The following is a 27,921-nucleotide window of genomic DNA, read 5'->3' on the forward strand; positions in this document are numbered from 1 at the left end:
TTTAAGGAAATAAATCTGTTTGCCTTTCAAACAAAATGAAAGAAAAAAAAAAAAAGAAAGAAAGAAAAGGAGAAAAAAAAGGATCTGAAGAGAGAAAAACAAACTTGCAGGTTCTTAGTGCGGAAAAGGCAGAGACAGTCTAGCACAGAACAGATCCTGAGGTTGGTGTGGGTGCCCATCAGTGGGTTTGATTTTTTTTTTGTTTTGTTTGATTTTTTAGCAGTCTGAAAGCTTCCCTCTAACTCTTCCTTTTCCATAACTCAGGAAGCATCAGTACTTTCTAATACTGGGATGTCCTCACAAAGCCTTTGTTTCTCCTCTCAGGTTATTGACCAGACTATCCACCTGCTTGCAGTGGATTTTACACTGCAGCTCTTTGCAGCTCTTTGCTCAACAGGAGAAAGACATTTCTCAACTAGAGAAATATTTTTATTTCTCTTTGAAGCAGATGGGCAGACACCACACCATGGGGCCTGAAAAATTACGTGGTGGCTATTGACTATAAAAGTCAACTGTTACTGAATGGACCACCAAAGATTCAGACCGACCAGCCTACCTTTGGTCACCCAGCCTTTTATACTATATAAATCATTTTAACGCCAGAGCATCACTCCAATCATTCACAATCAGGGAAAGGTGTACTGTAATGACAATTATAATTAATATATTAGTTAATGATCTGTAACCCTGACTTCATTCCCCCTGTTTCGCATAGAGAAGGACATTTCTTCTCCGCAGTGCGTTAAAACAAGTGTCCTGAAGAAAAAAATACCTTCCAAATAGGCTACTACAAAATCTGATAGATAAAATCTCGTTGCAACTGGTATTAATGGAAATTTTTACCTCCAACTTACCTGTAATGAAATTTCATCCCACACATTCATTTACTGCAATCCATTTCTTTTACTTAAAAACGTTCATGATAGTCTGAATTAAAGGTTTGTTAATTTACTTCCATTTTACATTGTACTAGGCTGACACAATGGACCAAATTTGTATTCAGTGAAAATCCAATTAAGTTAAATTATGCACAAGCTTAGCCTGGTACTCAAAAAGAAAATTAAACTTTACTTCAGTCCTTTCATCTTAAAGCAGAAAAATAGTATTGAAAATATTTTTAAATTTGCTGAAATTCTGGAATCTTTTCAATTCCTTCCTTGATTGCTTTACAAAGTTATTTATTACTTGACAGCCACTGTATAATTAAGACTGGTTTTAAAGTTCACATTACAGCTGTCATTGGCTTGCTTACTGCACTGTACATTTATCAGCATTAAATCTTAAAGTTTTAATAAAAATAAAAGCTTGCACTAGCAGAGCCAAAATATAACCAATGGTCTGCTCTAGCAGCATTCCAAAAGGACATTTTATCTAAAAGAAAATCTCTCATTTATTTAAGCAGTAACAGCATTAGGATAATTTGAGACATTCTGGAGAAAGACAAAGGGAAAAGGATATTTTTTGAGAAACCTGAATCCATTGGTTTTTAAGAAGGCGTTTTAGATTACTTTTAAATCCTGATGTAAAACATCCAACAAAATTCGCAATATTCTGCTTAGGATTTGTTTCTTGTTTTGAGACATTTTTCACATTCCCAGTATTTGTATTTTTATGAACTGTTTTTCTATGAAATTATACAGGGTTTTTTTTGTGGATTTTCTCCTGCTTTGTGCTAATTACCTGAGCATATTCTCCCTTCAGCAGATTCACAGGAAATACTGCAAATATACTGCAAGAGTACTTAATTGGAAGTGTTGCAAATATAAACATGTATTCTGTCATGGAATTATGCTGCATCTGAGAGTGACAGCTCCATCTGATGTATTCTTCATTTTTGAAGTGTCATTAAACAGTAACTCTTAAGTGGAAGACCCTGAGGAATAGTTTCTGGCAATTAAAACTGACTGAAGAATTATTTAGAAGACACATTTTTTATTGGCAAAAGGTGATGTTTATAAATCATATTTCATATTTTAAAAATTAGGATGAGAAAGAAAGAAGTGGGATGTTGTTTCTTAATATTCAAGCATCCTATGCCTAACAAGAAGATATACACCGCATGTGCTTCTGTGGTTGTAGCATTCACAAGCATTCCCATTATTATTTTGCAACAGGGTCATCATTCACATAGAGACAAATTGAGGCCGTCTAAAATCAGCAAGAATTCTTCACTTCAGAGAGGGTTAGATCAGACTTGTAACTCTTTTGATGCATAAATTAATTTCTTTGCCAGTCCACATCCATTGGTGTGCAGCTTAAGTTCTTGTTAAGACAGTGGAAGGCACACATTCTGGCATATCACAGGGCCTATTTCATAGCCCAGTGGCACCTGATATTGTCACACTGTGCAGAATTCATGGGCATCCCTGGACACAGTTGTTATTTACAGTCTGCACTAGGGATATTGTATATCACCACTTCATACTATTTTCCAGTTTGGAAAATTAGAACACAATTTTGTCAGAAATAGATCACTGTAAAGTGCATTGCCATTCAATGCTGCAAGGTCAAACACTACCAAATAATCAGCCTCAGATTTGCAATAACCTCCAAATTGCAGCTCAAACTGACAGATAACGCAAGATAATGATACCTTAATTTTTTAATCACGGTTTTACCCTATGGGGCCAGTAGTTTAATATGTACGCCTGCAAACTGCTGCAGTTCTCACAGGTCCCTAAATAATCACAGTTACCTGATCGTTTCAAAAAACAAAGGTTTTCATGCTTTTGTACCATTTTGAATATGCAAAGTGTTCTACCAGGAGGCCATTAAAATACATTCATCTCAGAGGGACATCTACTGTGATGTTAAAGTATTTGTGGAAATATCACAAGCACCACAACAAAGCACAAACTTTATTGATGGATATTTCCCTTTTAATATCACCCTTATTGCAGGAACAACGGATATCATTTCAGTTTGTAATATGTGAGAGCAAGTAACTCAGCATTACCAGACACTGAGATTTGGTTGTTGGAAATGGTATGGCAGGTCTTCCTCTTCATTTGTTAAAGCAGTGTCATTGAAATAACTGTATGAAAAAATGTATTTAAATTCCAAAATTGCATTGCAATAGAATTGTGGATGTATATATGTTAAATGAATAAATCACAGTCATTCACTTTGAACAACACTGCATTCATATTACATTCACATCCATCTTACCACAAGGCGATACTTCATTTCCAAATCAACTGGTCTTCCCATTTCCATGCAGGCTGTGAGCCAGGAAACATCCAGTATTTCAAATCTGGAGCTGTCACCCACAGCCTGTCCCTTCAGCCAGTCCAGCACCTCTGGGTAAGAGTTATTCTCAGCCACAATATGAGTGACAGAGTCACTGTCAAGAAATACAGAAAAAGTAGTTTTCTTCCTGAATCCAGCTACAGAAATGCTATTTCCATATTTACCTACCATGCATTTCCTGAAAATTGCTGTATACATTTTATGTTAGGATGTGGAAAGCAGATGCATTTTTATATCACAATATGCCTATTCCAGTTACTGAGTCTGCTTTGAGGAAAGACTTTATCCTGATAACTCATGTAAGTGCAGCATTTTCTTTCTTTAGGCATTTCTGTAAGATACCATCTTATTACACGTCTTTTTGCAACTCTGAAAATATTTGGCTTGCACAAGCATTAATATAATGAAAAAACTTTACAGTACCTGACAACCTCCCTCTCTAGATTTCCAAACAATGGAGGAAAGCTTTACACAGTATTGAAAAGGCTGTTAACAATTATTCTTTAAAGCTTTGCAGTTGGTAATATTTCTTTGAAAGTTATCTTTTATGTACTTGCATTAAGCTCTTTACACGTAACTGAGATAAATCTTACAAATTATGTGCTCACTCTTCTTTGTTACTAAGATGTCAGTCATTTACAAATTTGATATCCTAGTTTTGTATGAAATTTTCAGTTTGAATTATTGTTCAATAAATTACAAAGCAGTCATGTGAACACTGATTAAAAATACAGTGGCACAAAGGTTTTTACACTAAGTTTATTTTGATGGTTCAGGGTATCTTCAGAAAGAATGCCATCATATTTCATGATGAAGATGACACCTGCAGAACTCCATATCTGCCTGCAAAGTCCATTCTATGGACAGCTGCATCCACATACAGGAGTTTTCAAAGAGACCTGGAGCCCAACTCTCATGGACCTGATGGATTGCTTCGCAGTCTTTCCATACCACCTGGAAGTTAAGCCACCAGCCACACCAAGAAGACAGAACACCACTGCAGAGATGGCTCTTGAAGATGGTCTTGCACTACAGTTACATCACCTGTGCTAACTGCTAGAGACAGGTTGCCTGCAGAACTTTTCCAAACAAAATACATTCTGGAAACCAACAAAATATCCTAGTCTGTCCCAGTGACCCCAGGTCACACCAATAGTCACTACTTTGATTAAATCTCTAGCCACAGCTATAGAGCAAACCACAAAAGTGTTATCATATAACTCTTCCAGTGTAAAGATAAAGAATTTGTTGACTATGCTATGCTTTAGAAATTAGAAAAGTGTCATGGTATAGCAAAATCACTCTCTTCTGCCCAATATATTTTAATCTGAAAGACAGCAAATCTAGGTTATGTTACTCTCTATTAAATGATTTTTTTATTATTTAACCCTACTTAGTTCTATGTTACTTAAACTGTGATATCTTTACTTGAGCAAAAAAAAAAAAAAAAAAAAAAAAAAAATTCAGTTGGAGACATAAAACTTCTGCTTCCTGTGGTTTATTTCATTCTGTATAAAATATTCATATGTAATGTATTTGTATCAAGCTACAGATCTGGGAACTTTGCCATCACTATGCTTGCAGCAGCTGTTTAGCTGAGGCACACCAGTTTCCTCTGGTACCTGTACAGCTATGCTTTCTTCTTGGCACAGAATGTAAAAAATTTAGCATTTCCTCTTGCATTTCTAAATACAAAAAAATCAACAGTTAAATATTTGTTTTATCTATTAGCAGCTAAGTTGAAATTAAACACAGCACCTGAGTTGCATGCAATTTACAGGAAGTCTTAAACACTAGCACTAAATAACTGTGTCAAAGCAGCCCAGATAAACCCTCTACTCAGGCTTCAGATTGTTAATGCGTGATTTAGAATAGACCAGTTCATTTTATTTCCTGAAAATTCAATTAATTTTCTATCAGAACTAATCACCTGTTTCTGATCAATAGCAAATAGCAACTTGCTTCACAAATAATATCTTCCTTCCTCAGTCTTTCAAACTTCATGAGACTGAAAAATCTGTGGAAATGATTTTTTATAGGAAAGACCTAGGTGCATACTACATGCAAACAGATGCAGAGATATGATCAATACTTGGTTTTCATTTCAGCTTTTCAGAAAGAATACATAATTATGTAGGTTTCAGAAAACTACATAACAATTAACTCGCACTCATGAAAAGCAGTATTTGGAGGAAGGCTTCCTTCAAAACGAGTAGGGCTTATTTAAGCCTAACCATATAAATCTGCCACTGGATTATATCTTCACACTGGAATGCAACAGTGTGGAAACAACCTGTAGAGTTTCATTCCTAGGCCTTTCCTCAGTACTCCCCCAAACTGTACTAAAGCAACCAGTAACCACAAATCTCATAGGAAGGTTTTACTCAGAAGAAAATCGGATTATAGAATACTAGAGATGCTGTGAGGAAATGCCCCTACAAAACCTGCATTTTTCATCCCACGTATTTGTTTTTCATTTCAGGAACTGGACATTGAATTTATAATAAAGATAACCTGACTTCAAGGGGCAAATAAATAGTGGCTTAGGTCAGGTAGAGACATTATTCATTATTTGCTTGAAATTATACAAATGCACAGAAACAAGTCTCATGAGAAACATTCACATGCTCAAACTTTACTTTTTTTTTTTTATTATTATTTTCCACATGAGAAACAGTAGACTGATAAGGGCAAACATGTTAGGATTGGCAGCCCTGAGAAAATTTGGAAGCATTAATTTTTGAGGTAAAACCAAGAATTTTTGCTAGTGTTTGTGTCCTGCTAACTCTCTATCCAGCAGATAGCAAAAAAATGAATCATGCTTTACTAATATATATTGAAAACTGAAGCATTATTAGAGTGGGAAGAGCAAAGTACATCCACAAAATATATAGGCAAAAACTTCAACTGCAGTCATTTGAATTAATGCATTTACTGCACTGAAATGTTCCAAGCAGCATCACTAATGCTATGTCTAGGAATATAAACATTTTCCTACCTTAGCTCACTCTCTACTCTGAAACCTTTGCTTCTTGCCAGCTCCATCAAAAACGTCCTTCTGGTCATCCCCATCTTCCTCTGCACAATGAAAATGACAAGCTTATTGAATTTTATTTCATAATCACAGGAAAGTTTTGGGGAATACATTCCCTTCTGCCTCTTCCTCTGGGAAGCTATGGTTGGAGGTCTGATCCTCTCCATGGTGCAAGGTAGAAGTGTTTTCACTTTGATAAAAGGAAACTAACTAGCTTTCTGTCAGGCAGCAGCTGTATCTAAGGTTGCCACCCACTGAAGTAATTTTACTTTGTTTCCCTTTTGAAATAAAAAACAAATGCTACATAAGCATAAACATTACCAACTACTATCTAAGACAACTTGCACAGAAGTGTTCCAGAGAGGTAGAAAATATAGTTTAATTCCTTCAAACAGACATTTTTTGGATGAAACTTTCACAGACTAATATCAATCATGGTAAATGATGATTTAAAATAACCAGCAATATCTTCTGCTGGTTTAATTGCACAATTTCATTAGTTCTTCTTTCAATGTTTTTCCAAGCCTTACTTTTCCAAACTTCAGGGAACACCGGCTTTCAATATATTAATAAATTCTTCCTATCATTTCTTATGAGCCATGTCTTAGAAAAATACATCCTAATAACAGTATACAAATACATTTTAGAATGCAAGTCTGTTCAGTTGTCATACATATGCAATTAAGTCTTTGATTTAAAAAAAAAAAAAAAAAAATAGTCTTCTAGGAGAGTAAACTAAACTTTTGAAGCGAAATAAAATAAATTGTTGCTTTAAAAATGAGATAATTGAAGAGAAAAAGAAAACATCAGAGGTAAGTTTAAATATAGCTTTGGCACACACTGCTGCCAATGCTTTCTACTACCTGATCCGGAATATATTGCTATCTGCATCAGCTACAGTAGAGGAAATTAATTCCTGCTTTTAAGCACCCAGTGACTCCCTAAGTACAGAGGAGATTATGGAGGCTATGTACCATCCTGTTCTGGAGCATACAGTACTGGTCATCAGAAAACTTCACTAAAATTTATTGCAGACATGCTTCATCAAGTTGGATCCATTTAGATATGACCCTGAATTTCCAACAGCACAAAGTGAGTGCAAACAACCAAGTTTACTATATGTGCATCTATTTCAGCACAAATACTGCTTCAGTGGTAAATAGCCCCATTTCTATGTCAAGTTAGATTTTTATTTTTAGTGTAGCAGAGAATTTAGTTTTTGCCAGTCCTTCAGAATTTGTCAGAAATGTTATATCTTGCAATTCTTATTGCTCATGTTCAGGAGAGGAAGCAAGGTGAAAAACCCTGCCTGAGTCAGATCTATCAACTTTATTTTCAGTCATTTTATCATGGATGGATATAAAACCTGAGTTGTGGAAAAACGACTCAAAACCTGTTTCCAGCAATTATGGTCACAAGTTTAAAATTAAAATATAAAAGGTATTACTGACATTTTCCCAGCCCTATAGTTCATACTGTTTCAACTGTATTATCACTGATATAAAGAAACTAACCATCAAAAATTAATACAGAGCTTTCATCTGAGGTCTTCCTGAGGCCATAAAAAAAAAACATATACATAGTTCTGTACATAGACTAGATTCCATTCATTTCTCTCATTGCCTAAGGATAACCCAGAAGCCAAAACATCTTTCCTCTTTCTGGTTCATAACATTAAGATAGTCAAAATAAATCATTTCAAGGTTATTTTTAAATTATGTGAGATATTTTCATAGGAACTAGAAAATGAACAAGATGACTTTAAGAGGCTTAAGCAAAAGAGTAGTGGCAGGGAAATAAATTAGTATTGATGGATTTGGCATTAAGGTTTAGCAATCTGTTGTGGTTGTTCCACGTGTGTTTTCTAGACAACTGATCAACCATTGAACACTGCCCATTTCCCGCCCACATTAGTAAAATAGTTTATCTTGAGCCCTGCAAGGAATAACGTATCTGAGAACAGATTCTTTACATATGTTAAACAAAGTCTTACTTTATGTTATAATTAATTCAGTGCTCTCAAACATGCAAATCTAATTTTCCCCAGTGTAACATCAAGATGCTCATTGCCAGTAAAACCCTTCTGGCATGAAAAACATAAGTTATTATTCCTTTGTGTTATCCTTATAACTCTTGAGTTGGATTTTCAAGGATATTTAGGTGCAAAAAAGATGCAAATGGAGGCCTACTGAGATTTTCAAAATCAAAGTCAGTTAGGTATCTGGCTCCTTTGGAAATCAATTTCTGTCTTTGAAGCTAATGCAAAAAGGTCTTCTTTGTCTAATAAGTACAGCATAATGTCATGGAAATGTCTCTGTCAGTGATGCAATTTTATTAAGCACACCTTCTAAAATTAACAGCATTTCCATATCCCAGCTGAGCAAATAATCTGCTCTTCTACAACCTTGCATTATAATATTTTTTAACACAGAAAGTAGAACAGACTTTTGGGAAAGAGCAAATACAGCAGAGAAAAAAAAGTGAGTCTGTTGTTTATTATACAGCATTCTCCTGCCTGAATCAGGGCACCACACAGAACACTTCACATTTGGGATCAACAGCCTAAAGGCACAAGCAACACCTCACCCTCACTACACACGATCAGTGGCCTAAAACCACAGCACCTTTCTCTAGCTCACTGCAGCTCTTCCAAACTCCTGACCTTTAGGGTGGCTCAAGTCCCTGAAGGAAAATCTAGAGCATGTTTCTCCATTCAGATGTTGTTGCTGCAGATCAGTGTTGTGAACTATCAAAGACACAGATTAAGAAAGAGATATTTCAGTGTGAAGCAGCAGCCAGTCAAGCAGCCCACAGACAGTGACTGTTGCAGGGCTGGGCCTGAACCTTCAGCACTGATCCAACTCCAGCAGGAATTCCTTGAGGGAAAAAAGCAGCTTCTGGGAAGCACAGTTCAGCTGCTCTTAATGTATGTAATCATATAGGCTTTCACTGTCAGATTTCTGTCAGATAATCTTTCAGTGCCCTACTTTCATATGAACTGCACTATAAATATTTTATAAAATGTTACCTACCTATTTTATATAGTTTACCTGTGAAGAGTCAGAAGTGGTGGCAGGTGCTTTTAATGCAGCACTGCAGGACAGGACACCAACCTTCGGGAAAGCATCTCTTAAGTACCATCAATAAAAACTAGATAAGTGATTGCATACCTTTCTGGTTTTTGATTTAACGTTAGTTTAATACAGCCTCACACAGTTGTTTCACAGATTCACTTCTCCTTAACTTTCTTTAGAATCATTGTTAATGATTCTAACACAGCAGTCTGACACAATGGTCTGACATGAAAGTGCATATGAAGTAAAGGTGTGTCACTTAATTCCTCTACATGGAAAAAAATTGCACCTGCTGACATATTTTGAAGTATATATGCTTGGGGGATTCACATCAAAAACTGCAAACACTGTAATATGTCCAGGTGAGCAAGAAGTCTGGGAAACTAATGATAGGATGCTTTGAGTGTGATTACTTGGCTGTATCATAGTATTTGGCATGAAAAATAGAGCAGGCTTAAGGGAGGACATGAAATCTTGAAGTCACTGCCATCAAACGTATAAAATTTCTGATACACATGGTCAGAATATCTACTGATCTCTTCTTTTTCTCACTGTACTGGGGATGAAAAACTGAATAAAAAGAATGAATTTAGTGAGATATCTCAGAAATTGCCCATGTAGAAATAATACTAAGAACTGACAGCTTTTTTAACTGATTCTATGCACAGCTGTTTATAGGAAGGGTTTGCCCCTGTAAGCCCTTTCTGAGAAAAAACAGGAAAAAGTGACATTAAGTGATAAACAATAAAGCACAGGAATAGGGTACCCCCTTGCAACATGGAAAAAGTAATTGGTGACAAACATTGGCATGAGTTACTTTCTACTCATGCCTGTAATTCCTGGAAGCATTTCCACTTTGCCTTCAGTCTCTCCCTACAGCAGCAGACAATTGAAATCTTTGATTACTCTACTAATGGTAGCTGCTGCTCCTTGCTGCAATTGTTATTGGACTACCCTCTGATTTTTGTGCTGGTGCATCAGTAGTTTTCTTTATGTTGTGCTCTCATGAGAGCTTTGTGAACCTCTCAGCAATAAAGAGACATATCTGTGTAATCCCACTCACATACACGTTCAGGCAAGCCCTTAAACTGGTACACACCACTGCCAAACACAGTTTACAAGGGTAGAGGTTTTCTGGTTTGGATTGTGAGGTTTTTTGTTTTTGTTTTTTTAAACTCAGTCTTTTCTGAGAATTAACAGACATAAAATCTTTAGGAGATCAGGTGTCACACAAATGTGTTGCATGGCCTGTACTTGAAATAAAAAGGTTATTTTTCTTTCTTGGTGATGACTAAATAATGCTCCTGGACATTTCATGAACTTTTTACATAAAAAGGTAATACTATAAATGCAAAAACTCTTATCTTATGAGCTCATTTCTTTCTCAGCTCCTTTAGCACCATGCTACTGAGAAGGCGGCCATTTTGGCCATGCATCCTCCTTTAATTCATTGCTACAATAATTTCCAGTTTGTACAAGACATCTTGCAGTAACACGGCAAATAATGGCAGTGCTACTTACACTACAAAATATGTAAACAGCAGTATGAGTGAGATTTATAACTTCTACACTTACAGATAGTAAAGCATGATGCATCTAGTAAAGAGAGATGCTCTTCAGCCAAAACAAAATTTATTTCCAGTATTATTTCTATTTCCAGTTTTCTACAATGCTTTTAACTATATACTCAATATTCAGGAGTATATAAAAGCTTATTTGGAATGCAGATCACACATCATTAAACTGAGGTGATAATCAGAACATGTAATACAGTAAGAGTAAATAACAGCAAGTACTGAAGATAATAATTGTTGCAGAGGGGAGACAATTTATGAAAGAAATTATGTGATAGGAAGAAAGACACAAATCACAATTTTATGCAAATCACACCAAGATAAGAAAACTCACCTCAGCTGCTACCATACTAAACAAATGCATTGAATAAAGGTTAGCACAATGCTAGGTACTAACTGTGGTCTTTCTGCACACTATGCCCTAATATGCTGCAGAAAAATGGCAAACTAGCAACAGCTTGGGTCTGAAAGCTCTATCTTCCAATACAAAGAAAGCAATTTTTTTCTCAACCATGTAAAAATTTCTCAAATCTTTTTTTTTTTTTTTTTTTTCTTCCTTCCCCCTCCAGGCTAATTCAAAACAGGCTTCATTTCATCTTGCAGAAAATTCAAGACTAGTAAGTCAAGTTTGTAGTTGCAGATAACCCCTACAAGCCCTGGCTCAGTGCAAGTTGGCATTCTGATTTAGCTGTGACTATTCTGACCAATCCATATTAGAAAAAAACACCATCCCCTAGTTGTTTTTAAGGTCATAATCTTTAGCATGACCTTTCTGACTTCCTAAATCACAGATGTGACTCTCATGCTGTTATTTTATGATGCATATTTACTTATTATGAAATGTCATCACAAGTTTTGAAGCATTATTCAAAGAAACAGCATATTGCCATCCCTTTGAATTACTTTATCAATATAATTTCATCTTATAAGCTTCTCAGTTTTTCCCTGTTTACCACCACAGAGAATAATCAACTTTAAAAAATGAAGTCTTGTTTTCTGCTACATGAGAAGTCAGACAAAGTCATATGATGTACCTGTGAATTAAACTGATGAGTCAATAGTGACAAATCAGAAGATCACACTATATTGAAGAACTTTTCTTCAGTAAGTTTCAATCTTCCTAAGACTAAGAAAGAAAATCATTTTCTACTCCAATAGTAAATGATCACATATCATGAAGCTGGAAGAATATAAAATTGTACATCTATTTGCAAAAGCTGTTCTTTTACGATTTACTAGTTAAATAAGTTTTACTAATTTTTTCTTACAATTTTTTACTAAAAATACATGCTGTTCACAACTTTTAACATTTTGATTTAGTCACTTTGCATATTATTAAAGAAACAATTGGATTTCATAATTTTCTTTGTCTTTCGCCAGATCACTACACATTACAAGATGTTAATATAAGCATAACAGAGATAAATTTTACCTTAATTTCATTTAACTGTGTTGAGATAACATGGAATTACGATGTTGTAAAATCAATCACAACCAGTTAGAGGACAGTAAGGCCTAAATCCTGAGACAGTTTACAGGAAGCAGGTAAGTGTGGATCCAGAAGCATTATATACACAAAAACAATATTACTATTTACTTTCTAAACACAGTGGGCTCATTCCAAGGTATTTCAGGCTGCTCTTTTACAAACCTGGTTCAAGCTGAACTGCCACCCAGCTTTCATCACCCAAAGCAAATGATTCAATAGGATGACTTAGAGAAATCTCTAGAATTCAGTAGTTAGGCCAGGCTACTGACTCATTTACAGGAGGCATTGAGAAAAATAGCGCTTCTTAAAATGCAGCGCTTCTATAACTACAGAGAGTATAATCTTACCCATCAGATTGCACAGTGCAGCCTTACTGCCTAGAGCCCCTGAACACCCCTACATAACATGCCCATCAATGGAACAGAGAGCTTCAGAGAATGCATGTTCTTATATCCTGGCTTCTTCACAGACTACAGCTTTGACAGCTGAAAGTGAATGCCTATCAAAATTGTGTCACAAAGAATAAATCTGCGGAGGAAGATAATTCAACAGTATTGAACTACTAACATGAAAATAATGGTGTAGTCCTGCTTTTAGATGCGTGGGAATGCAATCCAAGATACCTTCAGGTAATTACTAAGGATAATCTTACTTATGTAAGTAAAATGGGACTCAATATAAAAACCAAAAATGCAGATTTGACTAAAAAAAGTTATACATTTCACATAAGTGTCATAATCCATACAGTTAACATCAATAAAATTATAATTTGCTAAAACCTTATGGTTTTTTATCTATAGAAATTTCTCTGCCTCTCCATTATCTTGTGTGAGCATCCAATAAGGTGCACAATCTGCAGAGCACTACACTGTCATATATAATAAATCCAGAAAATTCTCTGTCAGAAGTAATTCTATCTTCCCCTTTGTGCAGACTCATTGGCTTCCTGGTTACTTTTTCCAATGTTATATAGGTTACATGAGGTAAAATATCTTCATCTTCTTCTCCCTGTTGTGCAGGTGTTGAAAAATCAAGTTGGAGGTAAAAAAAACAGCAAGCTATGGAGTCAGCTCAGAGGACCAGAAGAAAATATAAATACCAGCTATGCAGTAGCCTTTACTGCGCTGGTTGCATCTAACTTTATGAAAGGGAATAGAATCTAAGTATTTATTGATGAATGCTAGTAGAAGACAGATTAAAAAAAAAAACTACCCAATGATACCATAAAAGCATGTTTTTCTGAGAGGGAATTAAAGGTTCACATTTGAGGGAAGGAATATTAGAGAAAATAACATTCCTCACTAACACAGAGCCAGTGGAAAAAGCCAGCTCTATTCAGGGGAAAAAGGGTTCTGACTGGGAAGGGTGACAAGGATACAGGGACAATGCAAGCAGCGATGAAACAGGCCATTAACAAATATCCTAAATAAATACACTCTAGTAGACACAGCTGAACAAAGTTGTAATGTGTCAAAAATATAATGTACAATTAAACTCAAATGTTATAAAGTTATGTGTATAGAGAGAGAGATGTAGTATTTGCTGGGAGAAACACGAATAACCATTTATATGCATCCTCCTTACTACTCACCAGTCAAAACCAAAAGACAACAAAATACAGAACCCACAAGCCTTTGTGGTGAGATACAAGGTTGTGGGGCACTCTCCCTGCTGCGCCACAGCAAACCACCACCACATCACCTCATGTTGCCTCCACAGCTGTGCTGCCCACAGATATACTATACAGCACCAACACCAGCATAAACAAAACGTGCTACTGTCTAGAAGGGTGAAAGTGAGAACTAGAAATTGAGGATAAGTGGTTGTTTTAAAGGATTAACAAAGGAAGAAAAGTAACTGACAACTTCAGCCGTATTCATATCTATTCAAAGATTAAGTTGTTCTCAAGGTTGTGTTATACTGCTTGGCACAATTACTTAGAAGACTCATTGAGTAACAGTGATTAGAAAAAAAATGATAGAACATTACAGTCGAAAAATTAAACTACTCTAACTATGCAGTGAGTGTATCAGGTGGATTTACAAACACCATGTCACTCTCAACCCAACTGTACAGTGGAAAGTCTGAACTTACAGCTCAGCCTTTGTATAAAATACCTAAGCCAAAAGAAGGCAGCCATCACACCTGACTTTGAACCAAAGTAGAACTTGAAAAACTTGAACATTCTGAGCAAGCAGACATAGGCATGCAGACCTCAAAGGTAACGGAGGTCAGGAGTACCAGATTATCTACCTGCATTGCTAAATGGGCTTAGGGTTAATCAATTTCTGTGCCAATTAAGAGTCTTTTCAGGTACTGTAAGTGCCAGATGTGAGGAGGTAACAGCTGTTTCTGAGCTAACAGTGTTTGCCAGTCTGAAATCAGACCTGACTCCAAAGAAGCCACCTGGTCTAATCTTGCAGTCACATGAAGAAAAGCTCCCCTCCACAGAACTCTTAGCTGAGCTTTTTCACATCCTCTCTTTAATTTAACACCCTTTCTTTATCTTGTAAAATGACCCCAGTAGGCTGGAATGTAAAGTTCTCAAGCAAACTTCTGCATTCATTTTGGCAAGTAGTTTATAATGAATCCAGAAGAATACACATAGAGATAGAAGCACAAGCAGCTAAACAATATGTTTTCCGTTCATTTGCTGAGCAATTGCTGATAGAAGTGTGTTTGTATACTGATTGGAAAAGGCAGAACTAAATGAAAACAAAAGGCTTTTCTGTAACTGAAAGTGACTGTTCAACCAGAAATGAAACTCCTTTCATCATTTATCTAAAAATAATCACTTTCACTTTAACTTAAAGGATTTAGCACGAAGCCAGGCAACCTGAAAACATTTTTGTATGTTTTGTTTCTCCTAATTCCTTGCTTTATAGAAAAATTCAGAGTTACACTCAAGACTACTGTTATTCCTAAATACGTTTTTTTAAATAAAAAGCAAAGAATCACAAATCTTAAAACAAAATTTTAAACATTGTAACACTACAATGTGATGGGAAGCACACTGTGCTTAATAATAGCGGGGTAGCAAAGTCTGTTCATTGCAACAAATGAGATTATGCCCAAACACAGCAGCCTTGGACAGGAGGAAAAGCAAACAAACCAAAGAAAATGCACTCACATTTGGAAGGCCTCAGGTAAGCAGCAATCTCCAGCAAGACACCCTCATCTCCACCGCCAACCCTTAAATGAGGTCTGGAAAGAGGTGAAGCCTGGCTCCGCTCCTTCTGTTCACTCAGGGGCATTGCATGCACCTGAGCTCCCTTGGATTGGCCCTGCCTTCCTACCAGGTGCTCAATCAGTGCTTCGAGCCATGACTCGGTATTTCCTCTAAAGCATGTTTTCATTTTTCTTCTTCCAGAGCTATTTTTCAGATTTTTCTGTAGTATTAACACAGGTTTCAGACCCTCTACAAATGCTGGTGCTGTTAAATAGCTAGAATTCACTAAAAAGAAATGTCTCTATTCTCCAAAGGATCATTAAAAGACATAAGTCAGCAGAGATGCCCCTGCCTTAGCTAAACATCTCAAAGGAAATTCTGCTGAATTTAGCAAAACAGTGACACTGTTGGAGAAAAGTTATTTGGGTACAGTGTCTGTAAGGACATGGTATCGCTGCTGTATTTCACCTCATTCTGCTGGTGATATTAACTGCTTTTACTAAGTTTCTGTAAAATCTGAGTCCTAAATGATCATAAGTAACATGAACCTCAGAACAGGTAGTGAGTCAGAAGAAACACTGATAAGCTGGGAAAGCAACCCAAAACTCCACATGTAATAAATATTGGATCTCTGACTTTCACTGGGTTTTTGTAACAGCACTGAACTCCACGTTTAGAGTGGCAGCTGGGAGAATTGCTGTCTTTTCTTCTCTCTAACATAAGAAAGTTAAGGAAGGTGCAACAATTTCTTTAGATGTGATCTTAATTTTTTACCAATCATATTTAGTATATTAAGATAATTCATAATGGGATTTACTTGTATTCAGATGGATAGGGGATAACACATACCAGTAATGGTAAACTTAAGCTTTCACCAGAAGCACATGGCAGATATGATCCCTTTACCTCCAGCAATTTCTGTGCAGCTGGATTGTGGCACACTTGCTAACACTGGCAAATATTTATGAAGACCGGATCATTTTATGAACTATATATTCTAGTTCAATCATAGTCATAGGGTATAAATCAGAAATTTATTTACAGAAATCATTTCTGTGATGTAAAAGGTCACGCTCTATAATGTCTGTAAGTTACTTGCAACCTAACATCTGTGAATCTATAAATCTCTATTTCAAGACTTTGGGAAAAAGGCAAATAAGATCAATATTCTGGTTTCCACAGTGAGTTGTTTCCATTTTCATTCCTGATTTAAGGCCAGCTTCTGGATTATTTCTGCTTCAGAAAATTTAACTCAAGAAGGAAAAAAATAACCTTTTACATTAATGTGGGATTCATTTACATTTTTCGTAAGTCTAATTAAGTGAGAGCTCACAAAAAAAAAAAAAAAAAAAAAAAAAAAAAAAACCCTAGATAAAAGTGATGCAGAAAGAATGTGCCTTGTACCTGTGGACTTGTGCATGCACATGTGTATGTACATTTTATTTCTTCTGTGACTGCATGTTTAACAACAATTTGTGAGTTGATCAAATGCTTGAAGATGCAAACTTTTATGATTTAATTGGCACTGCTTCATTGGAGACAGCAGCCCTATAAGTTCAGTTATTCAGGACAGAAACATTTTCCTGTAGGATTTGGTGGCTGAAGGCATACTAATCTGAGACACATTTTACTTTATATCCAACTATATGTTACCACAATATCTAGGCAAGAATATTATACCAAGATTTCTATTGTATGGCTACACGTCTCATGCTTTTTTTTTTTAAAGAAGTGACAGAAATTCCTGTCTGATGACTCATAAGACCCTCATACGCATCACAGAAATGTTGATACTAATCACATCCATTTAATCTCTCTCTTGGGATTTGTTCTAAGTATAAATTCTTCTGGAACTAATCTCATACATTGTAACTGAACCTTATATGCCCATTAATTTTTTCCATAAAATGGAAATAAAAAAGGACCTGACACTCTTCAGTGTCAGATGTAGCACTATTTTACCCAGCAAATGTTTAAACAATAAACCAAAACAGAAGAGTTATAAAGTGAATGATTGAATGATTGGGATCATTATTTCAGTGCAAAAATTTCACCTACAATCTAGGGAATATAAGAATTCTATCTAAGTTCAGCAACTATGACTTGCTTGATTAAATTTTGTTAATTTCAAATAAAACATGAAGTGTAAAATTTTTTTTAGAATGTGTGGTATTATTCCAGCATGTTCCTCTACTGTTTCCTTCCACATAAAATTTCCTAGGATAAACTGGCAGTCAGCTGTCACATTAAGCCCTCTTGATACGAAGTGTCAGTTACAGGAAAAAAAAAAAAAAAAAGTTCAATCCTATATCTTGCTTTTCATCTGCACAGTTGTTTTTTTTTCTCCACAGATCTCAAAACAAATAGATGAACTGCCAACTACACTACAGCTGCAAATGTCTTCTGCATGAATGTGCACTGTGGCCTAGATTCCTATCTCAGTTACAGTGGTAACAAAGCTCTTTTAGTAAACAACATTAATATAAAAGAATCACATCAACTATCTGTGGTTAAGTTACAGACAGACCATATGTTTCATGTCTTGATATGGGAAAGAAAATGAATTTGTAAATTTCTCTGTGTAGACATCCCCAAATTCACCCTTAATAAATTGACCATCCAGCCAAATAAAGAAGAAATATTCAGACATCTTTCCAAGTGTGAGAATCCTTCTTTGGTTGTTTTTTTGTTTGTTTTTTTTTTTTTTTGGCTCAAAGCTTGCTTCCTGAGGTTTTTCTTGTGATAAGACTCTGAGTGACTTGTCAAGGAGGCAACTGATGGGTGCTAACTGTGTGACAATCGATATCGCTTTGGGAACATTTTGCAAGCCCCTTCCCCCAGAGCTCCTTGCTCTGTAGAAGAGCGGAAGAGAGTGCTCAGCAGTGTTCACTGGTGGAAGATTTGGCCTGTGGCCAAACCGCTCCAGCTAAGTATGGAAGGTTGGGGGATGATACTGCTGTATCTTGCGAAGGCAAGATGCAAGTTGGTGCCTCCCTGCTTCCTCTTATCTGCTGGCAAGGCCAGAAAGATAAGAACAAGGGAGATTCCTGCTGAGATCCCAGAGCCAGAAGCTGCCACCGCAAGGAGAACTAACTCAACCACCTTGGGTTTGAGCTGCCACTCAAAGGAGAGCTGACTCGACCACTTTGGATTTGAGCTGTCACTCCAAAGATAGCTGACTCAACCACTTTGAAGCATTGAAAAAGGGCCATCATCACCATGGTCGTGGTCGTCCTTCGTCGTCAATAGAACAACAATGCCCGACGACCCACCACTGCTGAGGATCAAAGACAGAACTACGAACCACGCTAGACCCATGGTGGTGACTATGTCCCTCTTGCTTCCTATAAAGACTCCTTGCTTCTTCTTTTCTATCTTTTCTATCGCCCTTCTTCCCTTCCCCCATTACCCTAATTCATAATAGTGTCCGTTCTCCCCTTCCCCATTTCCCCTGATTAAGATTTGTAATAAACTGGTTGGACCAACATTTGAACCGTTGCTTCTTAATCTCACGCCGGGTATATAGATAATAAAAGAACCTCCTCTCCCTCCTATAAATTGGAGCGAGACACCAACCAACCAAAAAACATTCTGTTTATGTAAACACCATTCTGTTTATGTTAACTCTATCTATTCTGGTTCAGTAGGACATTTACTGGTTGATTTTATATATACACAGAGTGACTTGATTGTTCTACATTTAAAGATATGAAGTCTTCTCTTAGTAAATATATTGTCATAGCCAATAAGAATTGTAGGGTTTACCTACATTTAGCTCCTGCTTTCAGTCTTTCTATTCCTAATGTGTAACACATCAACATAGTTGTTATGTACTCCCTTTCATGGTCTGTTATAGCATGGCATTGAAATGCTTTATATTTCTCTTGATTAATCTCTAACTGTACTTTCATCATCAGAGTTTAGTTAGACTATACCATTACAACTCATTCTAGAAACAGTTCCAACAAGTCATGTGACTGCAGATATTTGCACCTGCAAACTGTCTGCAATTGCAGATTATTATGTATTGTTTTGCCTTGAATTTTTTTTTTGAACACCACTGTTAAGCTTCAGAAATAAATATAATAAATAATCTCATTAAATCAGAGTTGATTTACCAACATTCTCTTCTTGGGATTTATTTTGGACTATAATTACGTATCTGCAATGTTGATAGAACCTTTGCTACTGACATAAAGTATTTCAAATTGCATTTGTTAGCTCTCCGAGAAACAAATGTAGCAGAGTTAAATATCTTTGAAGTGGTATGCAACAAATGTTCCTAAAGAAGTGTGAAGAGCCGTTTAACACATACATGCAGCCACAGCCACCTTTACCCTTTACCTGAAAGAGTATCTTCACTGATAAGAAAAATATCAATCTGAGTTCAGTACTCTCCCTTCAAATCAATCATTCTATTTTAAAGACTAGTAGTTTCATAGCATATAGATTTTCAACATCACTGTACTACTTTTTTAGAATAAAGCTTTAGTATGATCACAGCTGAACTAGGTTAAAAGCCTTCCAACATAAAATGATTTCGCTATTCAGAAAATCTTCCTATGTTCCTATCTTTCTCACTGACTTAAAACACAGGGTATTTCACCTGCTGTAACCAACTATATCTTATTCCTTAGTGTAGTTTGTGTTACATCATAGAATAGGGAATGTATTGAAATACACATTCAAAATTAGTCCAGGGAACACACTTTCCATGTTGTACAACATTCCCATCATGTTTCAAAAGGAGGGAAAAGTATATGTGGATATCCTTATCTGAAACGTTATTCAACAAGTGAAATCTGTATTTACCATCAATCCATTTACCCTCCCTGTTTGCTCCAACTCTTAATCTCAAAGTGTGCTGAAAAGCATTCATTAACAATGATGTGTATCTTTGTGCTCTTGGCCCAGCAAAACACACTGCTCTCTTGCAATGTCTTCAGAATTCAGCTGGCAACTTCAAAGAAAGGCAATCACTGACTCCGCGCAGAAGACCCTGTAATGTTAAGCAAAGCACATAAATTTCAATTCATTTAATTTCTGCTACCTGATGTTTAACTGGGTAGTTTTGGGGTTATTTTGATAAAACAGTTTGTTAAAGGCATCCTTTCTGATAAGGCTTCTATCTTTGTTTATTCAGTTTATAAGAAGAAGGGGGTTTGTCCATGGGTGGATTTGCAATTTAGATCTCTAAACAAAACAATCAGATTAATAATTGCCTGCAGTATGTTTTCTGAGAGAGCATGTAGAATATACAAATATATATATTTAGAACGTATATCAGAACACTCCAAGTGTGCAAACAATCACATAGATACTATCCACTGGGGAATTAGGCAAAAACTTCCTAAGATCCCTTCACAAAATTTAAGCCTCAATAGCAATATTCCCACAGGTCATTTGATAAATAATTACTAACGCAAATTTTTTTCTAATACATTTTTAATCCCCTTTGGGAGCTTAAGAGAGAATCTAAAAAACTGTTGTCTACATGTTCATTTAAGGATGCAGAAGAATCTAACAGTGCTTTAGAGGGTAAACTCAATTCATGTAGTTGACTTGATTTTGCTTTCCAAGTTTTCAAACAAAGACAGTCCTGCAAAACAAATCATTTTATTAGGTGTATATTTTATGAATGGGTCTTAAAAAATCTGGCAATTTTCTGAATTAGGGAGGCTTATTCCTGCCAAGTTTTGTCCTGCTATAATGTTCTGAACATCCACGAAATACGCTCTTCACCTTTAAATTCTTCTACTGCTATGAAACTACCTAATAACGCTGAGAAATTTTATATCAAATGGTACCTTTCCACTTTGCTCTTTTTAATATTACATTTGAACTGTCTACTATTTCAGGATGAGTACTCTCAAATTAATTTATGCACAGTTGCACAGATATTAAGAAGATTCTAGACTTGGAGTTAATAGCAGGTGTTAACTGGAGAAGTTTGTTGTTACCTGAACAGGAATGGTGCACTTCGTCCTACTTTCATTTGAAAAAGGCTCTTGACAAGAACCTATGTGCACTTTCTGGAAAACAGATAGGGAACCTGAAAGTGATTAATCTGAGAGAAACTCCCTTAGAAAATACTGCATCCCTTCTGGCCTAGCTCTTCCTCAGTTCTGCTCTTGCAGAATGCTGTCTCAGGCTTTTGCACACCGTGAAAGAAGCAATGAGAGGAAAGAGCTGATCATAATACATCTGTGGTGAAAATAGAAAACATTATTTGCAACGTCTTGAGCTTCCTGAGCTTGGTCAATCCAGAATGGAATCTCCACTGACTCCTTTTCTATGCAAAACAGTTTTCAGCACTTCAGTTTCCCAGAATTTCAATTTAAGCATTGCTTGAGCCTGCATTGCAAGATTTGCTCTGCGGAAAAAAAGTGATTTTTTAATTTTTTTCTTGCTATACAAAATCTCAGAAACTATTTGGTCGTTATCTCTAACATGTTATTGAGCTTTCTTTAAAAATAGAAACAAAAACGTGCCTCTGGAAACTGATGTAAGCCCCTTGCAAATTGTTGAAAGAAATACAAAAGCTCACAGTTTAAGTAACACTGATGGTATCAACTCACTGCTGTGATAAGGAGCACCAGTACTTGCATTCAGTGCTCACTGTACATGATAAAATTACTCCTATGCCTCTAAATCGAACTAAACTAAGGTCAGGCATCCCTGTCAACAGATAAGAATAGAGATAAGCTACAGTTAAGAGTGACCATTTTACAAAAACATCAAATGATCTGTCATCACTGATAAATGATGGGCCATTCCATTTCATGTTGCTGGAACAGGTATGGAACAGGCTGAAATATGTCCCAACAGCTGTTCTTTCATTTATGCCAGACACACCTATAAGCACATTAAGTGTTTTGGTAATGAACTGAAGCATAGCTAATAAAAGGTGAGAATTGCCAGAGAATTCAATTGTTTACTGTAGTCTGCCAATAATGGAGAGGTACAGAATCACGGACGGAAATAATAGATGATGCACAGTACAGTGGAAAAGACATGGCAAATGAGGTATGCGTTGTTGTGCAGAATGCACAAACTGTTGAGGATTAAATGCGTTAGTTTCATCTGATTTGTAACTTCTGACCTCAGAAGATAATCACGTTATTGTCAAACCTCACTGCTCTGAAGGTCAGTGTTGAAGTTTTAATCAACCTGACATTTATTGTAGGGGAAAAAAAATTAATGTTTAAGTTCTCATTTCATTTCTTTTTAATAACAAAGGAATGAGCTCATGAAGGTTATGCATAAGCAACTCCCACTGACTTTTCACTGAATCGAAATAGTCAAACATCAATTTATCAGGAATGTAGGTAACATTATCAAAATCCCATTCACATCATGCATCCAATCTACTTTGAAAATAGGCACAGATTTCTGAGGTAGGGCTGTTTTTGAGGTACTTTCAAAAACGTAAAATTACTATATAAAAAATTGCACTAGTGGGCAAAACATATATACATTTCTCCTCTCTTTGTATGTTTTAGATCATAGAGAATTAAGCCACTCACCACTTAAGGAAAACAGAAAGCGTCTATTCCCGCTGGTATGCAGTTTAATGTCTTGTAAAGCTCAGCAGTGCAATCCTATATGCAGAGGGAATAAAAAACAAAAGAAATACTAGCTAATAATCATAATTGAGATACTAGTCTGAATCCACCTGAATATTAGCTCATCTTTTCATTAAGACTGGTGAAACAGTAATATTTTAAATACACTGACATCATCTAAAATCATTCTTATAATATATACTTTTACATATACATATATATCTTAATTAAACATATATATATATCCCAATTTATTGAAATTTTATCATATCCTCTCTCTGCCCAAAGTCTCTTGACTGCCCAATAATCTCCACACTTACAACTTCTATCTGTGTAAAGAGGTTAAGGACACAAGATGTGACACTCTATTTATGAATCTAGGAAACTTGAGAAAAATTCTTAACTTGTAACAGCTTGTCTTCCCATCACCTCCAGTCGCATTTTATTAATCATTTGCAGAATACCATTTGTTCACACCTTGCCTTTGTCCATTCCCTTCACTTTGTCTATCCATCTTGTGAAAATCCCTTCACCTTTTGAAGTCTTCTTTTTCTGTCTTTACTTAATCTCAAAAGATCATTTTTCCTATTTAATTCTCAGGACTCTGTTGACTGGAAGTAGGGAGGAGTTCTGCCCAGCTTCAGTCCAAACAGCATCTAGGTGCTGGCCAGCTGACACACAACTCCTCTCAATTTCTTTTTCTTTTTCTTTTTCATGCTTCCCAGAAAACTCATCTCCACAAAACCACAATTTTCTGTTTCCTTCCTTTCAAACACTCCGTTACAGCAAGCAATAAACATCTTGCCCAAATAACTCTGTATCACAGTTTCTGTTTCAAGATCTTCCCTCTTTCATACAATTGACTTCAGTTTCCTTCAGACATTCTGCTGTCCTGCAGAAAGGTTCTGTAGTGTTCCATTCCCAAATCCAGTTATTTTTTTCTGCCTAGTTCTGTCTCAATTGTTCCAGGTACAAAGGAGAAATAAAGTCATGACTTGAATGAATTCAGTGAAGCACATACGGTACATTTATTTTTTAATGAAATCTGCATGTTGTTAGCACAGAAATACTATATCATAATATTACATTGTAGCACAATGCTATACAGTATATACAATATATATACTATACACAATGTATATAGTGCTCTATGGTGATACTCTTACAGTGCTACATTTTAGAGCTTCAGTATTGCATTAATGCTTCCAACAAAGATCCCCAGCATGGAAGGAATGCAATCCTTCCTCTCTGAAGTTGTATGCTGAATGGAAGATCCCATTCACAACAGAAGCAATTCTATTTTCCATGATGTAACTTAAATTTCTTCTTACTACAGTGTAATTGACATTTACGACTCCAGAGTCTGTTGTCCATGAAATTTTTCAGTTTTCTGCTTCTAACAGCTCAGTGACCTCAATACTAATTCACTGCAGAAATCACTGTAACTGCTGTTTGTTGCCTGGGTGTAAGAAAATACCAAAAGCTGTTCCAAAGACTATCACACATAGAAGGTGTAAAATCCAAGTGTGTGCAAGTGCCTGCACCTGGGAAGCAGATACAGCATAAAATAAAAACACTGACTATTATACTAACTTCATGGCAGGTCTCCAGTGCATACAGGATCAACCTTTTGTTGAGATCTTCCACTGTAAAAGACCATGCAATAATGCATTAGTATGCTCACTGAGAGTTTAAATATTAACATTTTTTTCCATCTATGTGCTATTAAATGTCATGCGCATGGTGAAAGATCTTCTATACATATCAAGGTACAAACCTCAAATAAATCAATAGTGTTTAAGAATTCTGTATACTAACAAAATTCATTAAAAAAAAAAAAATTAAAGTAAGCATCAGCTGCAGCTTTTCAAATCTATGCTGCCTAGGAATATTATTTAAATAATAAGACGACACTAAAATAATATTTTATTTCTGTTTTGAAAGTTACTCACTAGATTTTAATGTATTCAAATGTTGCCTGATGGAAATATGTTTGTACTTAATTTCCTGTATTTTATCAGAATAGTCAGCACACAGAGAAATTTCCAAGTAGGACATGTTCTACAATGAAATGCTATGAAATGTAAAGGCAAACAGTACAGGCCAAAGTATGATGCTAGAGGAGTAGACATGAATCTGCCAATGTGTTCAAACAAATGCAATTATAAGAAGTGTCTCAGTTGAACAGCTGAGAACACTGCATACTTGGGAAGAGTTTCACAACCAAACACTATGGCATCATTAGCAGCCTTCAGAAAAAATCAAAGGGAATTTCTAGTGAACAATGTCACTTTTGTAGCAGGTTGTTTTTGTTTTTGTTTTTGTTTTTTTATTGAGCTAGTTAAAAACATGAATTTCCAAAAAGATTAAAAACAAACAAACAAACAAAAAACCTAGGTGTAATATTCTGGTTACAAATAAATAGTTACAGAAATAGGTGCAATCTGTCTAGAATAACGGCTGAATCTGTTGCTAAATTCAAAGAGAGGGTCAAACCAACAATCATGGTTTTAGAAGTACAAGCAATAATACAAAGTACAACTGTCCTTAAGACAATGATTTTATGTTGTATATTCACCATGAGCTACAAAGGAAGCAAACAAAAGAAAAATAAGCATTTGGCAATAATTATTATTCAGATGAAATGACAGGGAATACATACTAGAAACAGGGTGAAAAGGAAGTGAAATTTTAAAAATAATAAAATAAATTTAGAAGGTGTTTTTGTAGCAAACAGCATACAGCAGAAGTATTTTAAAGGTAGCAGGTTTCAAATCATTATACAACCACAGCCTCCTTTTGATATTGCAGTGGCGTTAATCGGTCTTAGGAAAGTCTGGGGGATATGGTTTTCTTGGATGTCATCAAGCTTCAAGATAGGCTGCACCACTGTATCTGGAAACCTCTTCTAAACATGGTATTTCAAGCAGGATCCCACAGGAATTTGTTCCATCTTTAAACTGTATTTAGTATTTTGTCAATTACATGGATGTTTTAGTAATGAGGACACTTCTAAACTATGCTGAGACAGAAGCAGTTACAACATGATTAAGAACAGTATACTGGGAGCAGTAAATCCACCCTAATTTTCAATTGAGATGGAGCCAAACTGAAAAAATGCTGAGAATCAAAAGGCTAAACAAGTTTATAAACTAAATACTACTTAGGAAGAAATGTTGAAGAAATTGGGCTTGTTTCCTCAAGAAAGAGAGGAGGTCCAAGTTCAGACCCATCTGATTCTTGGACAGAAAGTATTCCTACTGATGGGCTTTTTTCTTAAAGTTTCTAGTCTAGCACAGAATATAAATACTTCTTCCTTCTCTGCCACCTAGAAATGTGATGAATCTGGTCCTGCCTTATGACCTCACAACTAGAAAAAAGGAGATTATCCAACTGATTTCTAAGACTGAGTCAATAAGCCCTAATTATAACACTTGATTCTGCCTCTCAGCTGAAGCCCTGCATGGATCTCCTAAGGTCTCTTCCAGACCTTGTGATTTCTGTTGATTCTGTTATTTTATCAGCCAAAACTGATTAGCAACATTTTATCAAACTTCTAGGCAGATAGCTGTCAGTAAACCTTTATATTCCAGCTGTGAACTTGCTCAGTCTATGATACTTTTTTATTTTACGAATATATTCCTCCCACCCACCACAAATACCAAGCCTGTCCATCACATTAATAACAGCAAAAAACATATGGGAGCATTTAAGGGAGAAGATCAGGCATGAGAAACTGCTTCTTCAACTTATTTGGAATCAACTCCAACATGTGTTCCTGACAGAAGAAAAATGCAGAGTGTATTGTAAGTCATATTCTTTTCATTATTCTTGTATAAAATGTGTATAAAATATATCAGTTATAATGCTTTCTATTTTACATGAATTACTATGCCACTGAGCTGACTTTTCTCAAGTATATATTTCTGAGAGTAGTTTTCCAGTAAAATAAGTTGCTTGCAGAAGCTACAAGCTATTTCCAAAGCAGATATTCACTTTGAAAGTTCTAAACTAAATTTAATATGTTTAATGTTTATGTTCTTGAAAATACATAACTGTATTTAGCAAGAAGCGCTGGTGATATGATCTAAGAAACAGTTTCTATACTGCTTATTAACAATTTCTATAAAATTGCAAATTGAGAACTCATTTTATGCAACTCCAAGGAGCTGTAGCCTATAAAAAAAACATGCCTCTTCTGTGGCTAGCACATTCCATACGAAAGGAAAAAGAAAGCTTTCAGCTTACAAAAAAATGTATAATGTAACATTGTTTGAATTCTTCCTTTTTGTAGGAGTTATATATGAGAATAATTTCCTGTTGAATGGTCAAATTATGTGGTGTCTAAAATGTGTTCATTAACTAAGATTCCTCTAAAATGTTATGCTTCCCAAGGGATAGCAAGATAAAGATCTGAATCAGATGTCATTTTCACTGTGGGCTCCAGAAAAAGATAAAATTTCTTAATGTAGAAAAATCAAAGTATTGACAGAAAGTGTTAGTGTCTCCAATTAGATACAAGCAGACTATGCTCTGCACACATAACTAAACTCTTTTTTATGTCAGCTAGTGTCCATGCCATATCAAAGGAGTACTCAGCATTGAGTAAGTTTGCTCTGCCCATGGTTGGTCTTGGTTCTCAATCAAGTTTCTACAGTTTGCTTGGAAGTTGTGTGTAGGGATCTGGCAATTTTGAAAGAAACACCATGGCCATCCTTTAGCTGGTGAAATCTGAAAACTAAGATATCCCCATCACAGCCTTCACAG

The 27,921-nt window shown here is 35.8% G+C and overlaps 1 protein-coding gene and 1 long non-coding RNA gene across 3 annotated transcripts in view; both read right to left on the reverse strand.

The window, feature by feature from the left end:
• The window catches only part of DNTT (DNA nucleotidylexotransferase), a 100,423-nt gene extending 84,786 nt beyond the window's left edge, over positions 1-15,637 (reverse strand). Inside the window, exons 1-3 of one of the 2 annotated variants that reach the window (XM_052677459.1) lie at positions 15,551-15,637; positions 6,248-6,327; positions 3,169-3,343 (exon numbers count right to left, since the gene is read on the reverse strand). In XM_052677459.1, the coding sequence (XP_052533419.1) occupies positions 3,169-3,343; positions 6,248-6,321 (249 nt within the window). In that variant the 5' untranslated portion in view covers positions 6,322-6,327; positions 15,551-15,637. Of the gene's footprint in view, positions 1-3,168; positions 3,344-6,247; positions 6,451-15,550 lie in introns of those variants that run through there. The other variant, XM_052677458.1, reaches the window with a different exon arrangement.
• Positions 15,638-20,485: 4,848 nt separating this feature from the next.
• Positions 20,486-27,921, reverse strand: part of LOC128077449 (uncharacterized) — a 49,493-nt gene continuing 42,057 nt past the window's right edge. Inside the window, exons 2-3 of the long non-coding RNA XR_008205017.1 lie at positions 23,116-23,190; positions 20,486-20,588 (exon numbers count right to left, since the gene is read on the reverse strand). This is a non-coding gene — a long non-coding RNA (uncharacterized LOC128077449). The remainder of the gene's footprint in view (positions 20,589-23,115; positions 23,191-27,921) is intronic.

This window comes from Tympanuchus pallidicinctus, unplaced genomic scaffold, assembly GCF_026119805.1.
Source record: "Tympanuchus pallidicinctus isolate F22 unplaced genomic scaffold, pur_lepc_1.0 scaffold16, whole genome shotgun sequence".
Taxonomy (NCBI): Eukaryota; Metazoa; Chordata; class Aves; order Galliformes; family Phasianidae; genus Tympanuchus; species Tympanuchus pallidicinctus.